General features: G+C 38.8%; 2 protein-coding genes across 6 annotated transcripts in view; one reads left to right on the top strand and one right to left on the bottom strand.

The window, feature by feature from the left end:
- The window catches only part of LOC108711293 (unconventional myosin-IXa), a 70,419-nt gene extending 63,999 nt beyond the window's left edge, over positions 1-6,420 (top strand). For 4 of the 5 annotated variants that reach the window (XM_041586670.1, XM_041586672.1, XM_041586673.1 and 1 more), the window contains 4 exons: positions 114-167; positions 4,053-4,243; positions 4,413-4,555; positions 5,080-6,420. In XM_041586670.1, coding sequence (XP_041442604.1) covers positions 114-167; positions 4,053-4,243; positions 4,413-4,555; positions 5,080-5,498 — 807 coding nt within the window. In that variant the 3' untranslated portion in view covers positions 5,499-6,420. The remainder of the gene's footprint in view (positions 1-113; positions 168-4,052; positions 4,244-4,412; positions 4,556-5,079) is intronic. The other variant, XM_041586671.1, reaches the window with a different exon arrangement.
- A 6,297-nt stretch (positions 6,421-12,717) lies between these two features.
- Positions 12,718-19,368, bottom strand: nr2e3.L (nuclear receptor subfamily 2 group E member 3 L homeolog). The gene is made up of 9 exons (XM_018252885.2): positions 19,214-19,368; positions 18,937-19,130; positions 18,089-18,239; positions 17,525-17,628; positions 16,475-16,723; positions 15,562-15,743; positions 14,460-14,697; positions 13,065-13,170; positions 12,718-12,932 (listed from the first exon to the last, which is right to left on the bottom strand). Exons 2-9 carry the CDS (start codon positions 18,983-18,985, stop codon positions 12,800-12,802), a joined length of 1,212 nt encoding a protein of 403 aa, XP_018108374.2. The 5' UTR covers positions 18,986-19,130; positions 19,214-19,368; the 3' UTR covers positions 12,718-12,799.
- Positions 19,369-20,727: the final 1,359 nt, after the last annotated feature.

Raw genomic sequence — 20,727 nt, 5'->3', positions numbered from 1 at the left:
CAGAAGTCAGCCATACTAACTTAACACTCTCAGTTGTGCTCCTTCTGCTCACCTTTGTGCTACTCTCTTCCCTCTAACCTTCTGCTTTCCTTTCATCTTCTTTTCTAATCCAGAAACCTGTACTAATTGCAGTTAGATTTATGAGCATAAATCGCAGCTCCCTTCCGGTATGTATATTAACATCAGGCTGTCTCCCATTCATTCTGTCCCTTTTCCTTATTCACATATTCTGTTCAGTCTGCTTGTCCACACTTCCACTGCCTGGTATATTCCCTGCCTCACTGGCACAATCCTCTGTCTCTCCTCATATCGACATTGCTACACAAAGGGGCCTATTTATCAAGCTGTGTGAAAACAATAGCAATCAAGTACAAACGCAGACACAGTGCCATCTGAATGACAGATATAGCAGTGGAAAATCCAGTGTATCAAGCTGTGTATAGATTTTAGGCAGTGGTATAATTATGCAAGATTGCAGTATAGAAATGCTGCTTCCCATACACCCAGTAGACATACAGTCAGCATTTTCCAACTGACTGCAATGGCTTACCATTGGTCTGATGTGGTGTAAAACAATTATTTCAATTATGGTGATCAACCTGTGTATAATAAAGTAGCCCTTTGAGATAACTTTTAGTATGCTGTAGAGAGTGATATTCTTAGACAATTTGCAATTGGCTTTCATTTTTTATTATTTGTGGTTTTTGAGTTATTTATCTTTTTATTCTGCAGCTGTCCAGTTTGCAATTTCAGCCATCTGGTTGCTAGGGTCCAAATTACCCTAGCAACCATGCACTGATTTGAATAACAGACTGGAATATGAATAGGAGAGGGTCTGAATAGAAAGATAAGTAATAAAAAGTTCTTTAAAGAGCATTTGGTTGTAGATGGGGTCAGTGACCCCCACTGAAAGCTTTGGAAGAGTTAGAAGAAAAAGGCAAATAAATAAATAAAATGATGAAAAAAAAATAATGAAGACAAATTGAAAAGTCACTTAGAATGGGCCATTCTATTATATACTTACTAAAGGTTAATTTAAAGGTGAACCACCTCTTTAAATGGATGATTGTAGGAATACTTATGGGCAGAGTCAAATCAAGTGTAGGGAGAAATGCCCGGCTTTATAAATAAACAAATCCTTATATACATTCCATTTCTGTAGCAGGAGCAATACTTTGCATAATAATTCTACTCAAAGAAACACTAATCAGTTTGGCCACTTTATAAAGCCTTGATCTAAACATCGTACACCAGTGTTTCACCCTTACCCTGTGGGACGTCTCTCCTCCACAGAGCTGACATTTCAGCAAATATCCTACTGTGTTTCTACATTTAGTTATCCACAAGCCATTCTTATCCACTCACTACAAACTTACATACCAACATGCCCGTCGCCTATTTTAGGTCTATGGTTCATCTGAATCACAACATGTCTGTAAAATAACCAATAAATATTTTATCAATGTTATAAATTCCACTAGCAAGAGTCTTTTTTCCCATTGTTATTCCCGTGTTATATTGTTATTAAATCCCCAGTGAAGTCTGCTGTGGTTCTGGTCAAATTATTGAAACTTTTTAAATGTGTACCTTTGCCCTAATTACACATAACATATGCTCAAAACACTTGCCAGAACATATTCCCACTTATATAACTCAATTGCTCAGCATGCTTTTCCAAACTTTTTTGCTGTTTACATTATTTATTTTCGTTTTTGATCTCAGGGTTTTAGCAGTTTTTCCACTACTGATATAATGAATATGTAACATAAAATATGTCCTGTTCTAATCGGTTTGGGTGATGAATGAACAAAAGCAAAAGCTTATTTTAGTGATGCAGGAAGCATCCCCTGACGCTTCACTGCTCAGTTCTATTGTTCAATGTGACAGAGTGGTAGAACAGCAGACAAGCATCAGTAAATGCCCCCTGTATCCTTAAATAAAGTTGTTGATGTTCTGTTGGCCTTGCCTGGACCAAGCAGCAGGGGGCACTCCTGTTCCTGCACATTCATGATATTACGTAGCAAAAGAAAACAAAGACTGTAGGTTTCAAATTAGCTCAGAAATAGCACTTGGGTATATGTCCTATTTATTTTTCCTGCTCACTATCTTAAAGGGGCATGTTTACTAACATTGGAGATAAATATCTGGAGAAATTTCTGGAGATGTTGCCCATGGCAACCAATCAGCAATTAGATTTAAACAGCCACAGCCAAGTTAGAAAACAAAAGCAAAGATCTGATTGGTTGCTATGGGCAACATCTCCAGAAATCTCTCCAGATATTTATCTCCAATGTTAGTAAACATGACCCTTAGTGTGATAAAGGCACCTATTTATCCATTCAGATCTCATTAACACCAATCAGATCTCATGTACCAAGCAATGTGCATGTCCTGTTCCATTCTGTGTGCACATATGTGTGTGTGTACCTTCTATGCATTTTTGCAAGCGTTTCCTCTTACATCATTTGGTATCGGATTATACAATATGTTCATTTTCTGTTTTGTGCTTATGCTAATTATAAGATTAGCGGTGCAAACCCTTCTTATAATTATTGTGTGTTTTATTTGTAACGAGTGTTTGGTTATGTTTTGCATGTTTGAGAAATGCAACACAGGTTGGTGAGTTGTTAAAGGGCAACCACACCATAATCATTTGTCGATACAGTCAGTAGCTACATTCACATATATATATATATGTCAGTATTCCTAAACTAAAGTTTTCTGCACATCCTAGCTCTGTTTCAGGTCCAACAGGTAAATGTAAGACAAGTCTAGTAATGCATAGCAACCAATCAAAAAATTGCTTTCAAATAGGTAATTAACAGCAATCCAACCTCTCAGACACATACACATGTAGAACATTTAGGCTGGGCCAGGCACATCATTTATTGAGTCTTTTAAACACAGGGGAATGGCCAAATGCCAGTCTCTATTATATATTATATTATATTATTATATATAGGGAACAGGTCATGGTGTAATAAACAACAGCAAGAGACCTGACTGCATCTCCTTAAATGTTCAATGGGACCTATAAACAAAATGTAACTGGAGTTTGTCTTTAAGAAATATCAGGATATAGTTTGTGCATGAACAGCATCTCCTCTCTGAATATCTGCATTTATATATGAGCAGGAGTTGCCACATTGCTTACTTGGACAAATCTGTATAAAAACCTTAATGTATGAAAGTAAATATGCAGGATATTCTGTATTTTATGGGAAGTAATTAAAGGTAAACTGTTCTGATTCAATGGGCTTATGCATTATTATTTATTATTATTGTTATTCATTTATTTTATAAAAGAATCAGCCATCCATGGTTTGTGCTCACAGTGGATTTTAATATTATTAATCCTGTTCCCCTACAGTTAATTAACAGATCGTTAAAGGGATACTGTCGCAGGAAAACATGTTTTTTTTTCAAATTGCATCAGTTAATAGTGCTGCTCCAGCAGAATTCTGCAGTGAAATCCATTTTTTAAAAGAGCAAACAGGTTTTTTTTTATATTTAATTTTGAAATCTGACATGGGGCTAGACATATTGTCCGTTTTCCAGCTGCCCCCAGTCATGTGACTTGTGATCTGATAAACTTCAGTCACTCTTTACTGCTGTACTGCAAGTTGGAGTGATATCACCCCCTCCCTTCTGTCCCCAGCAGCCTAACAACAATGGGCAGCTACCTGGAACTTCTGCTGAAGGATTTGTTTGCATTGCTAGTCAAGAGGTAGACATGAGAATAGCACCACAACCTAGATTGTGGTTAAATGCAATGGGAAGTGGAGAAACAATAGCTGTCTCAAAGCAGTTCCATCCTGTAGTGCTGGCTCCTTCTCAAATCTCAGAATCAGGCACAAAGCACTGATATGGCTGCCTCCACATCAATATTACAGCTAAACAAAATAGATTGTTGGTTCAAGAATAAAATGTATATAGTAGAGTGAATTATTTGCAACAGTTTAATTTAGAAATAAAAAGTAAACCATAAAAATCATGACGAAATCTCTTTAATTTGGTACTGGTGCGTGTACTCACATTATTATTCTGTGCAGGGGAAAGGACGGCTCCGGCCTGGACTAAGCCCGGTGATATCTGGACTCTCTACTACGACTACAGATACGGCTGGTGATCACAGCTTGTCCAGCATTCCCTCAGAGGAGGAATCACCGGAGCAGAAAGAAGCTGCTATGCAACAGGAGGAGAGAATCTTGGCCCAACAGATTGAGACTCTGCAAAAGGAAAAGTAAGTAATGTGCAGTCTCACTGCTATATTATAAAAGAGGGCAAAATTAGGAGGAGGCTAACTTGAGATCAAGATGAAGAGAGTATTGGGAAATGCCTTTGTGCTTATAGCTCAGGGAATGTGATTTATAACCTATTCCAGATCTTAAGGCTCCCTTTTTCATTGCTAGGGAAGAGCTGGCCTATGAGATGCTGGCACTGGAGCCCCGAGCTTCAGATGATGAGACTCTGGAGTCAGAGGCATCTCTGGGAACTGCAGACAGCTCAGAAAATCTAAATTGTGAATCTGAGGGGGCTGTGTCCATCAGGACAGGTAAGCGCTCATGCAATTTTCTTCTGTAAAATGATATTTCTACTTACTGTGGGGTTCTAGGCTTACAATAAATAAGTGCTGAAGAATTGCACTTTCAGGTCAATACAAATGCGTGGGTAGGGTATAGTGTGAATTTTACCCTTTTGTTTGCTACTTAAGGTTTATTACATTCCTGTCAGTGCCTGGAATAAATCACAATGGTATTGCACATGTCTCTGTTCTACATTTTGTATTTTGAAACCTATTCATCATGTGCAGGGCAGGGTACAAAGTGCAACAAACATGGAAGACTGCACCTGTTTTTGCCCCTTTGCACTTGACTTAACCTCCACAATGAATTTGTGGTAGCTGAAGTATTCTTGTGTTCCATATAGAAAGATGTATCTAGTAAAGACGTAGGAAAAGATAACCTGCCACTGCCCCTCAGGAAAAAAAAAAAGAACTCTCCACGTGACATGATTTTTATTTTCACTGCTGTGACTATTACCTTGTGTTGTTCATTTGTTTCCTCCTTTTGTCTTCAGAGAGAAGCTTAGCACTGAGTTCTGGAAAAGGTTCTCGATCCGAGTTAACCCGAGCCAGGAGACAGACCAAAAGGGAAATGCAAAGCACAGATACCAGAGATCGCAACCTCTCCTCTCCAACTGCCTCATCCTGCTTACCCCATCTGGGCAGAAAAAGGTTTCATTTGCACCCCTTCTACAGAGCACAGGGGGACAGCCGGGAGTCAGCACCAGCCAGTGCTCAAGATCCTGGTGCACCTGTACATTTCACTAGCCGTGGGACTTTTAATCCTGAGAAAGGACGGCAGAAACTGAAGAGTGCCAAACAATCCCCACAGAAACCCAGGGACACACCAGATGGTGGCGACCATAAAATACTGGGACCAGACGGCAGCTCACAGTCTATAGTTTTGTTTGGGAGCAATGAGTTTATGGTGTGAAGGAAACTCCAAACCCTTTCCTAAGACTGCCTGCCAATTGTCGTACCCCTGTCTTGCCAAGCTCTGAGCCCTCCATCACAGCTTTAGCCATGTGCCCCATGCACAGTCATGAGCTACAGAATGCTTGGCATGCACACCCAGCTCAAAGTGAGCACCAGGAAACTCTTGTTTAACAAGCTGACTCCACCACTACTTGGGATTCTGTTACCCACCCTCTCCTAACGCTAATGATTCCGTCAGAGAGGCTTTTATTATAAATATAACTATATTATTATTAATAATAATAATTTTATTTGTGGTTTGTAAGCCCTGTATAAAGAAACCAGTCCCTTTTAATTTAAAACAGCATCTGCACTGTGGACGCAACGCTATGGAAGGGTGAAGACTAGCGTAAAAACATTCCTCTAGGTGAGGAGATGGCAACTCTCCTCTTGTTTCTGTCCCCCTGAGATGTTTGACAGAACCCAAGAGAACTTCTGACCATTGTGTCAGCACATTCCAGGGATCTGTTAATGAATGCACACTGTACTAGCCAGGGCACACAGAGGTCCATGCCAAGGGATGAGAAGATCCTAGCACTCGCTTACGACTTCTGTTACATGGACCAGATCAGAACTCGTGGAGCCCTGCGGGACAGAAATAGGGATGAAGCAGCTGCCTCACTGCATTACCCCTCCTAGCATCACATTTACCCTCACATAAGCCTGCTGAGCCTTAAAAGGGGCAGAATCCTTCCAGACTGAATGTAAATGTTTTGTATCTGGGAGTAAGAAACTAGATGCAGATATTACTCCAGACTGGTGGGAGGGAAAAGCTGTTGTATGTATGTATTCAGTACAATCTGTTTAATATTTTCAGCTGTAAATCCCATCTCATTGAGAGCAAATCCAGCTTATTAAACAACAAAAGCTGCAGAATGTGACAGTGTTTAGGTGTGCCTCTCTTTATATTTTTTCTTTATGTGTCTGTTTGTCTCTGATTTAAAATAGGTCCCTGGAAGGTCAAACAAACCTTTAGGGATTGTGTTGCAGTGTGCTATTAGCCTTCAGATGTTACAGCACACCTAGGCTAGCCATGCATGGGCCCACAAGCTTATTGGCCTTTGTATGGATTCACATGGATGCCCAAATCAGTTAAAAATCTGCCTCAAGCTGATCGATCACTGTATGACCAGCTTAGTTCTGATCTTACCTGATCCTGGGCATGGTGAATCAGTCTCCATTTTGCTTCATATAAAGAACAAACTTCCTCCCAGACTCCAAAACAGTAACCCTGAATCAGTATTGTACTCATACTAGTAGCCTCCTTGTGAAAGAGACATCTTTTTCTTGATGCTATCTAATATATCTGTCAGTACAGCTGACTTGATCTCTGTGTTAAACACCTTTCATCTTACTTTAAGGGATACACTGGTGCCTTGTGCAAAGATCTGTTGAGAAATAAGGAACCAGAGGACTTAAAATTGTGCCTTATGGGCGCTTCACCCACACATTTCTCCATTAGCTGATGTAGAACACTCGGGGGCCTATTTATAAAGCTATGTAAAGCAAAACAACCCATCTCTGTGTAAAATAAAAGCTGTATATTGCCTTTAGTCCAAAGTGTAGTTGTGAAGTTCTGCCATGCAAAGCAGTAGTTGCTTGGAAAATGCTATGGAATGGCATTCATCATTTCTGAATGATGTTACTGTGTTACTAACTTATTCCCATTGGTGTCAAATATTGTAATAAATTACAATATTTAGGTGGCATTAAATATAATACTTTTTATAATTACGGTGACTATGATGTCTAGGTTCCCTTAGCTCAGCAGAATATTACATGGAAAGGTGAAGACCGCTTTATAAAGTTTTTTTGCATAAAGTTTGAAAATTGGCCCCTTTATTCCCAGCAGTAGCCATGGTTAAAGGGGTGGTTCACCTTTAAGTTAACTTTTAGTATATTATACAATAGCCCATAATAAGTAACTTTACAAATGGTCTTCATTATTTATTTCCTATAGTTTTTTTTAATCATCTTTCTTCTTCTTCTGACTTTTTCCAGCTTTCAAATGGGGGCTCACTGACCCCTTCTTAAAAACAAACACTCTGTACACTACAAATGTATTGTTATTGCCCTCTTTGGCAAATTTCTATTCAGGCCCTTTCCTCTTCTTATTCAAATCAATGCATGGTTGCTAGGGTAATTTGGATGCAAGCAACCAGATTGCTGAAACTGCAAACTGGAGAACCACTGCATAACAAGATAAATAAAAATCAATTACCAATTGTCTCAGAATATCACTCTGTACATCATACTAAAAATTAATTTAACCTGCAACTCTAGACTGCATTCTGCACAGGCTTTGCACAAACAGCTAAATGCAACCACAATGCAGCTGGTTCTGTGCTCGCTGCTGCCACTGGGTGGTCTGAATGCACCATATAAATTTGCATGCAGAGAGGCAGCCCACCCATTTATGAATGTTCTGCTCTGAAAATCCCAGTAACATTTTCTAGCAATTGTACTGTTTTACTTGTATAAAAGATTTAATGCAAATGCTTTTTTAAAATATGTTGTAAAAAAGGACATTAAATATATGTCAATGAATGCACTCCCAACACAGCTGAGAAGCACTTTAGACCTCTGTTTGTAAGGGTAGAACTCCAGGGGTAATTTTACCTGCGATACCTTCCGTTCCGGACTAATCGCAGGCATCGCGTCGGATGCGCCGAATCTAATGTAAGTAATATAAATGTTGCACATAGAAGCTGTTTGCATCCGACCCGACTGTCGGATGAAGACGCATCATGCAGCGTTCGCATCAAACAGTCGTGCCGTGTCAGATGCAATCAGTTCCTACGTGCGACATTTGTATTACTTACATTACATTCGGCGCATTGGACATTTTAATGTAATGTAAAATGTAAGTTTATGGGAAATAGCCTTCCCATAATTCAGAGCTTTCTGGATAACTGGTCTCCAGAAAACAGATCTTGTACCTGTTTCTACAAAAAATGCCCCAGCTTGGATTAATTGGCTCCTTCCCTTTGGCTTTGAGATTTAAAGGGGATATCCACCCAAAAACATTGTTTGCATATTGGAAAAATCTGCTTGGAATTACATTTCCTTTCATTATGCAATCATTTAATGGTTTTAAAGTTATTTGTAAATGTAGTTGCTATTATAGGATAAGTAATATTGATGAGGGTGCTATTCTAAGCACTTTTACAATGTACATTCATTATTTATTTATTTTTATTCCAAGATATTAATGGATACATGTACTGTTAACATGAATTAATTTTGTTACAACAGCGCCACCTGCTGGTCATTTACGGACAAGTCTGAAGTTGTCAAGAGAAAGAAACAGGGCTATTCTGATTTCTGCTAAAAAAAATAGAAATCTTTCCTAAGCACAGGGGCGTAAATATAGAGGAAGCAGACCCTGCGGCTGCAGGGGGCCCAGGAGGTATAGGGGGCCCCATGAGGCTCAAATTCATATACAATTTCAATACATTTTGGTAAAACAAGACAACCTCTGGTTATGTTTGGGGCCCTAACATTAATTTGTTGTGGGGCCCAGTAACATCTAGTTACGCCACTACCTAAGCAGAAGAACATCAGAGCAGCCCTGTTCCCTGCCACGGGGTTAGTAAATGCCCCTAGTATCTGGTGCTTACATTCTCTGTACTCCTGGCTCTGACTCCTGAAATATCGCACGCCAGCTAATTAAATGACCAAGAGGAGATCTGATTTATGTTACATTGTTTTAAGTGTCAGAAAAGAAGAGAAACTATAGATAAACACTGCTTACAATTATAAATAATCACTGAAAGTGTTTTAATGAAAATATATTGGAACGTTACATAGAATAACATTTAATTACGAAAAAAACATGTTACCTGTGAGGGTCCAGCTGCACAATGCATTTATCAAGGCATACTGGGAGTTGTAGTTCCGTAACAGATGGTCTGCACTAAAATAAGTGAAACTGAAGAGTTTTGGTTTAAATCAGTACTTTTATGCAGAAACTGCTTAACAAAATGTCACACTGCTATTAGTAATTTATTGTGAGATGAGGGGCATGTGTGACAATCTGTTAGGCATCCCCTGGGGTATTTAATTGCTAAGGATCCCAGGCTGGCACTTTTAAAAAAAAGGGTTCAGAACAGAGATCAAAATAGGCATTATATTCTGTCTAATCTTCTTGTGTGTCCAAAAAATATCCTTTATGTGCACTTTTAAAACTGGTGTGCAAAAACATTCTGTGTCGGCAGAGAGGTGGCTGCTTAAAATAAGAGCTAACTATGAGTTCTCACACAAAGTACTTTATGTGTACAGTCATTTTTGTGTATGCTGGCCTCAGAAACACTGACTAGCACAATCAAGTAGAAGGACTGAAAACTGCAACTAAATCACCAAAACCTGTCAATTACCTGGGTGCAGGCTGCCAAGGAGGGGGGCTGCTGTGTAAAGCTGGCCATAGACACAAAGATATTATCATGCAAAATGAAGATTTGTGCGATTTTAAGATCGTTTGTGGAGTGTCCCGTCATTTTTCGTACCATGACAATCGGTCGTTCAGTCGATTGGACAGGTTAGAAGATTTATATCAACTACTGAGAATATCTCTGCATGTATTGCCTATCTGACAATATCAGTGGGAGACTGTCGCTAGTATTTGTCGGATATAACTTTGGTACTATTGCTGTCTGTCAATTAATGGCCCGAGCATTGTGTAATCTGTTCTCTTCACTACTTTATATTAATCTGAACGGTTAGTTGCAGTTTGGAAGATTGGAACGGATGTTCGTTTGTCTGATATAACCTAATATTGTACACGTCTATGGGCAGTTTAAGCCTGTAGCAGAGGACAGTAGCAGAGAGCTCAGGGAGCAGATAATTACACATATGGTTCCTGCAATAATGTTTGGCACACTGGACAATAAAACACATTTTTTGTTTTAATGGGTGAATACCATATGAATGTGTGTTTACTTTTTTTTCTCCAAATGATGCATTTGTGTAAAAATCTATGCACATGTCTTGTTGTAAACATTCGGGCCCTTACACAGATGTTTTGGCCGGCCTTCCACTGCAGGGGAGCACAGAACACAGCCTATTTTTTTCTTATCTGCCAGCATCCAAGCGCCAACACAGGTGGAATGCATCATGTTGTGTTCCACCTGCATTTAGTGCTTGGATTCACCTGTGTCGGTGTCACTACTGCCAGATAAGAAAGAATAGGCTGTGTTCTGTGCTCCCCTGCAGTGGAATGCTGGGAAATTAAGCAAATGTAGGGCCCTACGTGTGTGTGTGTGTGAAATGTGTATCTCACTAAGAGGCATAATATGGGCATCACATCCCCCAAGATTGCAGCAGTTTGGAGGGTCAGAAAGAAAAACAGAAGGTGTGGTTTGCTAATTTCTATTGTAGTCTGTGATCCTGGGGTTATTGTGCCCCAGGGGCCATTGGCTACCCAACTCTGCTTCTTGCTCTTGGGAACAAAGCTACTGCAGATTGTAGAATCTGTGGTTCTTTGGTCTTTTTAGCCACAGACTGTACAATCTATCATCTGTGGCACTGAACAGGTGAAATACCCATCTGATGTCATTAATAAACACATTTACATAATGGGCCTCAAATTACAGCCCTTTTATTTCAAGGTTAGTCAAGTTATAAGATATACAGTCAAGGACTACTGCTTCTTGTACACAATCGTTCTGCTTGTTTCTGCCCATGTGCAAAAGTATTTCACAAGACGTTTCCATGCCCCCCCTATAAATAACATGTTTTTGGTGCAGATTAATCAGTTCTTCATTACTTGGTTACAACTTTACATCGTTAATCATAACAGTTATGTAAATGCCATTTCTCTCCCATCTTGTATGGCATGGGTGGTGCAATTTAGGAATATTAGGCAATGTGCCTGGGATCGGAGAGTCCTTAATTGTCTGTGGGTGTGTTAAGGTCTCAAGTGCCCTCGTAAGGGGATCATTTCAGATATATAGGTATATAATGCTAATGGCCACCCTGCTATAGTTCCAGGGATGTTCATGACAGCCCTGTATTGTACCTAGTAGGCAGACTTAATCAACACTTTGGAAACTTTTGTTGTGCTCCTATGGCTGAAGGCAAAACAAACTGGCCCCCTGACTATAATCCAACCCAGACTATAGGTACTCATGAAAATAGCACCTGTAAGTTAAAAAAAACAAAAAAGCAGAGGCATCAAATTGAAAAAAAATGTATTAATTAAACCAAATGAAAAATGCCATCTTTAAAGATTGAGTTTCAGTGAAACTCACCCATGGGTAATTGCAGACATGAGAGGGGTTCTGCCTACTGGCATCATGGCAGTCATCTTGTTATATAATATTAGGAGCTAACTTTGCTGATTTTAACCGTCAGACATAATGAGGTGGGTAGTCACAGTGCCAGATCTATGAATGAACAGTATTGGTTTTCTAAGACTCCAATCCCTGATTCTTTGGCTGTCATTTTTATGGAACTCCCTTTTTAAATGAAAATTAGAATATCAGTAACACACCGTGATAATGGTTGAAAAACTTGTCCCCATACATCAGTGGGTGTATTAGTAACGAACAACTTTGCCAGCCCTGAAATTTTGGGAAAAGTGATTATTTCTGCTTCTAATCAATGATAGATGTTTCCTTGTTTAACATCTGTTTAGAAACATAATACAGTTAACAACTTCCCTTCACCCTTTGCTGTGACTGTTTTGTTTACAGGAGTCAATTAGGCAGGGGGATTGTAGGTATAACTTGAATCTAATTATGTAACTTGCAAGGACCAAACATGGAGTAGCTTCCGTTTCCCTGTTTAGCTCAAGCAATAACAAAAACCATAGATATTTAAAGATGAAAACAGTAGGAAAAAGGTATGTTCAGATCTAATCATTGCATTCATGTGGAACAAGGGCATATACTGGCCCTTTCTAAGATATTCTTGTAGTCATAGCACTTTCATTGTTTGTTTTTAGCAGGAGTGTGTTTGATTATAGCAATTGACTGCACATCATTATATTGGGTTGTATACATGAATTGCATCAGTCTTAAAAACACAAAAACATTGCAGGGAAGCAAGTTCTAAATGCTATCCTGAGGTTCAACCAAACATGTTCCTTTGTATTAGAATGCATTACTCTGTCTCCACAATATGCAGGTTCCACTTTTGCGTCGATGAGGCTGTGCCACCTTTATTCGTAGCCCTTAGTCTTAAATAAGGCCCAAGCCTCTCAGCGTTTATCTCCTTAAAGTGCTTGAGTATATGTCATTTGTGATGTAAAAGTTTATTATTTTAGTTCTTAAACATATCACAAAGCAGTTTTTCCATAGGAGTGTTTCCTATGGTCCGGTGGAAGAAAAGCAGCTCAATATGTTCAGATGAAATAAATCGCAGTGATGGAGAAAGGAGCAAAAGCTTCCCAAACCTGAAAATAAGGAGATGTATATCAGTTAGAAGACTTTTCTTTCCTTTGGCAAACTGTTACCGCAGCAGTTTAATGCAACACTCCCAACAGGGCCGGCTACAAATTCCCAACAAATTGCTTCCCCTGAGTTACCTAACGGGCTGGGTTGGGTATTGATTCCTTGTGTGCTGAGCCAACATCATCTGAGATTGATCTTGAAGGTTTTCTATTTGTTCTGGGTCTTTCAGACCTCTTGTTTCTAGAACAAACGAAAGAGAGGGGGAAATTATTTTTCACTTTGTGAGACAAGCAAGGGTTCATTATTGGTTATTTCAATGAATGAATGAATGAATAAAGAAAAAATGTGTCTGTTTAATTACATTTAAATCCATTTTGGGCTCTTACACATGGGCGATTTTTCCTGCGCTCCCCTACGTTATGCTTTCTTCCGTTCAGCCGCAGGGGAGTGCAGGAGTAGACGCACTCAATTATTGTGAAGGGGGTTGTACTCACACAGACGCATTTAAGAGCAAAACGCAGGTGGGACGCAGCATGTTGCATTTCACCTGCGTTTGGCACCTACATGCGTCTGTGTGAGTACAGCCCCCGTCACAATAATTGAGTGTGTGTACTCCTGCACTCCCCTGCGGCTGAACGGAAGAAATTGCAACACGGGGAGCGCAGGAAAAACCGCCCGTGTGTAAAAGGAAGTTATATCTGATGAATGAACAGCAAACTACCCTAAATATAACTGTTTTGCACTGTTAGGCTATATCTGCATGATCACCAAAGTCACTTGTGTGAGCCTAAATATTAAAATATATAATATATATATATATATAGAACTTTATTTATAAAGCACTTTCACGGCACCATACAATGCATAAAAGTATAATATAATATAAGTACACACAAGGAGGACAAACAAGTCAATAAATACAATATACACAAGTGCTCATGTAAGGGTATATATCTGTATCAGCCATTCAGCCATATTTAAAGGAGACTGAAAGCCCCCATCCAAGTGCCTCCCTCCCAACAACACCAGCTAGAATAAAATGTGTCTAAAGAGTTGCACAAGTGGGGTTGGCGAGTGGCTTCTTGCTCTGCCTCTGGGCCTCTTTGTGTCTGATCAGCGATTGCAGAGTGCGGGTAGATGAAGTCACATAAGGATCGACTTCTGCACATCTACCTACGATCACTTCCAACAAACGAGAAACCAAAATGGTATGAGCTGGTGCCTAGCAACCCCCTGCACAACTCTGCATTTTTTTTAAAAAAAGGTTCAGTATGAGAGACACTTTTCAGACTAACTGGTGGTGCTCAGACGGAAGTTGCCAGATGAAGATTTTTGTTTTGGTTTTTGTTTTAAGAGTATCTAAAATAGCAAATACATATTTACCCTCACTGACTATATCTAGGAGATCAAATGTTTACCATAACTAGTTCAGCCTGAGCTCCCCTAAAAATATAAAATGTGATAGCTCTAAAATCCGCTTAGTAGTAGCAATCACTTCTTTTTGGACAAGAAAGCACTTTCCTACTTACCAGGTTTAAAGAGCAGAACAGCTTTCAAACAGGCAAATTCTGTAGGGTCAACATTAAGTGACTTGAACCGACTGATTGTTTCTTGGAGGATTCGGATGTCTATGGAGGACACAGATTTCCCATGAACTTGACTAGACAAGTCTGGTACAGAGAGCAGAGGGCAGCTGTCAAGAGGCATAGACCATTGAATGGCACATAGAAGAAATAATTCACTCCACGCTTCCTCCAGCAGGATAACCTGTATCAGGGGACAATAGAACATTTGTAGGAAACAATCCTTTAATCCAATGTCTGAAATTAATAGATAGAATGTCTCTCTTTCTGTCATTTTAACTTGAACTCTTCATAACTCCAACTCCAGCTGCCAGATTCACTTAATTGTATCTCAAAGCAAATACACAAAAAGCTGTTCTCAGCTGCCATTTATTTTTTGTGTTTAATGCATAATATTAATTGTTGGCATAAGGTATTTTTCCCCATCATTTTTTTAGCTGATGCTTGGTTTTTACATCAGATGTCTTTCCCCAGTATAAGTTATATATATCCCTAATCTCAAGCAGGTAAACATTAAGGATCCCATTTAATATATTTGTTTTTTCTTTTTTTTTATCGGAGTCTGGGAGCTGTCCTTATCTAATTGTACAGTTTTCTTTAATTCTGGCTTTTACAGGTTTTCAGGGTTTTGTGCTAGTAATTACACAAAACATTTGAGGAATAACAGGTTTTTGTTGTCCTAATTGGATTGTTCTGTATTGGGATCTTTTAACAAATGACATGGTGTTTGTGGTTTTAGAGAAAATAAGAATGGTGATATGGGTCTCCCAAAGTCATTTAGTGTAGTGTAAATGAAGAACGGCTATAGAAAGAAGCCGGCACCACCACCAGAATCTATAAAATGGCCCAGAAAGAAGTAGGCACCACCAGAGTCTATAAAGATGCCCCACCATCCAACTTTGAGTGTGCCAAGGATTTGCTACAGTAATGTATTTACGTTGTAGAATTTTATAAGAGAGTGGGTCTGGAGCTGGTGGATGACCTTAGTGTGGCTAAGCAATTTAGGAAATAACATCTAGTGTGAAACCACCAGTCTTTAATAACCTACCTGGTCCCGGAATGGAAGATTAGAGAAAACTGGGAGGTTCTTGGCCCATTTAACAGCCATGAAGAGAAGCCTAGCTGACGTTTCATACACTCCTTCTGGACTAGACATTGGGAACCCGGATATCTGGAAGTCAGTTGGTGTTCGCTCTGGCTCATCACTTGTAACATCAATATTCTCATCAGCTGAAAACAGAAAGTTTCATGGAGATATTTTAAAATAGTTTGCATAATGTATTCTCTAGCACTGATGGTTTCCAAACATCATACCATTTTCAAGAAGTTACAAGTAAACACAGAATACAAACAATACCGCACCTACTTTTTACTTTTCCTAAAATTCTAAACTCTTGCTTTAAAATCAAATCAAAATGTGTCTTTATATGGATGTTCGCGAACAGGGCTAATTTTTAAGACTTTGTCGAACCTCAGTACTAATTCTCCCTCAGAATAGCACCTTCTTATACTAAACAAATCATTTTGTTCATTTGGGTCAAGTTATTTTTCATTGTAGGTATGAACTGAATCCAGGACACAGCTGAGGATCTGTCTGCACCAGCCTTCAGATTTGAACTATTTTTATAAACACAGTAATTTTTTTTTTTAACTCGCTGGCCCACTCAGTGAGACAACTGATGAACTGATGGAATCAACAGATGATGCAACTTTGATCTCAAATTTAAATATGCACATTGGGGATCAGATTCGGTTTTGTAGTCACCAAATCTTTTTTGAATTTGGTCAAATATGGAATCCTCAAGAATGATGTATTCATTATATCCTATAGTTAATTGCCAGACAATATAGGTAATCCCCCAACAATGCTACCATTTTTGGTAAAACATTGTAATATTGAACTTTATTGTATTTTCACTTTCAACAAGGTATACTCAGAAATGTTTTCTACTTGTCTTTACCTTCTTCTGGCTCCAGCTTGGCACATGTCTCTGCTGTCATCAAGCTAGCCATGAAGCGGTGGTTGTGTGGGGGGCTTAGAGTTCCTGACATGGTGCTGGGTATAGGGGTTCTAAGAGTGTTGCCTTGTGGGCAGGAAGGAGGAGGATCCCGTGTAGTGGCTAAGTGTTCAGAGCGGCTATCTGTGTCCAAGTCAATACTGTCAAGGCGGATCTGAGCTGTACTACGAGGCTGACGCTCATTCTGGACAGCTACAAAAAGAATAATGGCTTACATTAACATGCAGAAATGATGATGTTCAATGGCTACATAGTATGCAATAGTGGTGCAGCAGCTAGACATCAACTTGATATTATGCTCAAGTATCCCTGAGTAATCTATTCCAAGCCCGACATTGTTCCTATAAATATACTGTTTTGGCACAGGTACTATAGGTAATAAAGGCTGCTGGTGATTGTGGACTTGCACAGAGCAAATTGGACCTGAACTTTAGACCAATTATTGCAGTGGAAAAGTCCAATATGGCAAATGCTCTGAGGATCTACTGTTGGATTTAACATGTTAAACTAGCTGTACCCAATCCCAGCAATTTTAAATTGCAGGAAAGGTATCAACAGTCCACTCACATAAAGCCAATTGTTATAAACTCAGGAAATACACCAATCATTTTTGGATTCGTCCAAATACCAAATCCTTAACAAAAGATTTGGCTGAGTACTGTACCAAATCTAAGAAAATTGATGATTGCATCATGTGGGAAAAAGTCACCTGTCCAGTCACGTGACTTTTAAAGCTCTGATTCAGTTCCGCTGAACATAGTTATTTTGCTTAATGTATTAAATGCAAAAAAGTATAAATAAAAATAATACCACCAAAAAAGTTGACATGCCATATAATACAATGCAAGTTGATAAAACACTTTTTTTGTGTGTGTGTGTGTGTGTGTGAAAAGGAGCACACCCTACCGAAATAGTGTAGGATGTTGCTAATGTGGACAAGTCATCACAGCTACAAAGAAATACATACATAGATATACATACATAGACACTCACCATCCTTGTTCATACCCGTCTGAAGGCATTTCTTTAGTCTGCAGGCTTGGCACTGGTTTCTATGGGCCTTGTCCACTGGGCACAATCCTGTGCCAGCCTGGCACCTGGAATTTAGAAACAGGGTTTATTTTTAAATGTTTTTGGGGATGTAATTTTAATTTTGACCTGTGTTGGCTAAGCCACCTTCCATAACTTGCAATAGCGCCAACTATTTATGTACACTGGTTGTGTTGTATATACTCATACCACTTGTCTACAAATACAACTAGAGAAATTATAAGTATAGGATCAGTTATCTGTAAACCCGATATCTAGAAAGCTCTGAATTACAGGATGGCCATCTCCCATAGACTCCATTTTAATCAAATAATTCACATTTTTAAAAGATTTCCTTATTCTCTGTAATAATAAAACAGTACCTTGTACTTGATCCAAACAAAGATATAATTCATCCTTATTGGAAGCAACACCTAATGCAACTAATGCAAATGACCCCACTTCATTCATTGATTGAAGTGAAACAAACCAGCTTCAGAAATGGAAGGAAGACCCATGGTGCCTTACCTGTATATGAGCTTCCTGCGAACGCTTCTCTTGAAGAAGCCACTGCAACCGTTACAAGCAAATATGCCATAATGTTTTCCACTGCTACTGTCCCCGCACACTCTGCACAAAAGGTGAGGGTTAGGAGCAGGACCTGGGGCCGGACTGGGAACTGCAAGGAAAAAATACAACCTCATCTCAGTGTTTGTGTGACACCTTAAACTCATAATTAACATCTTGTTTTGTAATTTCCTTACTTAACATTTATACAGACAGAATACACTTTATTTCAATACTGTTTGTAATGGAGTGATATCTGCACAACCTTTACATAGGTATTCTATAGATTATTAAAAACAGTGGGTATGTTTTATGTTTTCATTAACAAATCAACAGTAGAAAGATCCTGACTAATTGTTGACTGGTTGCAATAGATAACTGCACTGTTGCAAGTTCCCTGTTTAAGTTAGCTCCACTCACAACATCTGCTTGGCTGTGTTGCTGTTCTCCTAATGAAGTAAATCATTTGACTTAAACTTAATTAAAAAATAAACATTGGCAATGGCATCCACCCATGTCATGCTTAATCTAAAATCAGCCATAAGTGGGCTATTGCTACTAGTATAGTCTCTCCATGTTGATTTTTTGGTAGAGCAGTCCTCTCCAGGTGCAATTCAACATTTTTTCTGGGGGAAACATGGGACTGTTAAATATCTTTGGTTGTACAGGAGAGTAAAATGGTTGGCCTTTCAAAGCATTAATTCCTCCCAAATGCTGCAGGTGTATTTCTATTTAGTTTGATCTTAATATAGTGTACTTAAACTACATAAATATAAGGTGTATATATAACTAAACAAGTATCTTCTTACCTGATTGACTGTCTTCTGTGCTCAGAAACGATCCTGTGGGAGAACTCATATTGAACTGATTGATTTTGGTCTTGTCTTTAGACTCTTGGCAGTTCAAGTGTGCAGATTCTTGTGCAAGTGTCTTCTTTAACTGCAAAGATCCTGATGATCTTTAATTTAAATCCCCAAAGGGAACGGCTGATGACCCAGGAAATCTAAGAATACAAAGGAGCTCTTTGCAGACGTTCAGCAGAATGGAAGAGATGGGCATTAATGGAGAGCTTTATTTTTCTCTTACTCTTTGTCGATGGTCAAGAGTTTTTCTTAGGGCCTGAAGATTAGCTCCTAACGCTGCGTAAGCAGATGCCTCTTGTCATCCTCTTAATCTTTACTGTCTATGAGAAGGTGGATCAGTCATGTAGACCCACGAAGAATTAACGAGGTGTCCATTCTATGAGATTAGTACTATGAGTGTTTAGCATATGGCTTTCTAACAAGATTCAACTGAATAATGAACTTCTACTAATCAATATAATTATATTTACATACAATATAATTATATTTACATACACATTTTTAATATATAAATGGTACTGATGGGGTAACAGAGGGAGAATTTGCCTGGGGTAAATATGCTATAGTGCACATTTTTTAATGTAAGGGTTTGTATCAGAAATATAATTAGTTGGTTTCTCCTTCTGTCGATGTACTGGATATATCTGCCAGTAAGGCTTTGTTCAGATCTGTGTGTTAGATAGGTATTAAGCTTACTTGGATTTAGAGTTGGATCTGACTTCTGTTCTGGGATATCTAGTGTGCTAAATACTTTATTTCCCTTGCCTCCTGACAACACTTGCATCAAATATTATTTTGAGCTAGAAAAAAAATACAAGCTAGCTAAACACTAATTATTATAAACATTACAATGTATAGCTCAGCACCCTGAATGCTATTTAATGTGCTCTCAGAAGCCTCTTCATAAAAGTCCATTTATATAGAATCTTACCTTTAGCATACCGTTATTTACAAGATATACAAAATACAATATCTGGAGCAGAAAATTTAGTGGAAAAACAAGCCTCAGCCCCACAGAGCTTGCAATCTAAGGCCATAGGAAGAGAGGTAGGAGAAACAAGGTAGGGACAACCACAAAAGCAATTTGTGCATTTTATATTTGTTAAAAAAATGATAAATAATCTGCACATTATAGTAGAAAAAATACTACAGTATATACATCAGAAACAGTTATAACAACTTGGGGTTCTTTTACAAAAGAGGGATCGTATGTATATTGACAATTTAAAAACAATAACGTAATGCAAACAAAGAAGTGGAAGGCAGTGTTTCATAAATAACCCTGTGTGGCACTTAGGTGGCAATGTAATGTCCAAGATCTTGTCCTGTTATTTGAGAATGGAGTTGAATAAGCCTAAAGTGTATTTCCAATACTGCCCAGCAGTACGGTAGCTGTTTTTGCCAATGTCTTCTATTTTAGACACTTGACTGCTCTATCATGCTAATAATGTTTTGCACTTATGTTTATACATGGTCAGTCAGGGCCCTTCCATCAAGTTGGAGAAAAATAATAAAACTTTGTTTAGGTAACTTTGCATTTTGGGGCAATATTGTTTCATGGAGATATTTCTGCTACATCTAGTATATCTAACCTCTTCTTTGGGTAGGTGTTTGAATATTCATGACATGAGGTATGAGATCAATACGGAGAGAATTAGAGAGAATCTCCTAAGCAGATATCTATACGAAGGGTATGGCAAAGTTCTCCAGTTCTTTGCAGACAGCTTATCTGCAAGT

The sequence above is a fragment of the Xenopus laevis genome, chromosome 3L, assembly GCF_017654675.1.
Source record: "Xenopus laevis strain J_2021 chromosome 3L, Xenopus_laevis_v10.1, whole genome shotgun sequence".
NCBI lineage: Eukaryota > Metazoa > Chordata > Amphibia > Anura > Pipidae > Xenopus > Xenopus laevis.
Note: the sequence above shows the minus strand (reverse complement) of the source record. Positions and strands in the feature narration are given on the sequence as shown.

Excerpts from the sequence above, each read along its gene's own strand:
- nr2e3.L (XM_018252885.2), bottom strand. The coding sequence starts at position 18,985 with ATGAGTTCTCCCACAGGATCGTTTCTGAGCACAGAAGACAGTCAATCA. Across the intron at positions 13,171-14,459 it reads TGTTCTGCTCTTTAAACCTG|AAACAAGAGGTCTGAAAGAC; the intron begins GTAAGTAGGAAA and ends CGTTTGTTCTAG. Across the intron at positions 12,933-13,064 it reads TACCCAACCCAGCCCGTTAG|GTTTGGGAAGCTTTTGCTCC; the intron begins GTAACTCAGGGG and ends CCTTATTTTCAG.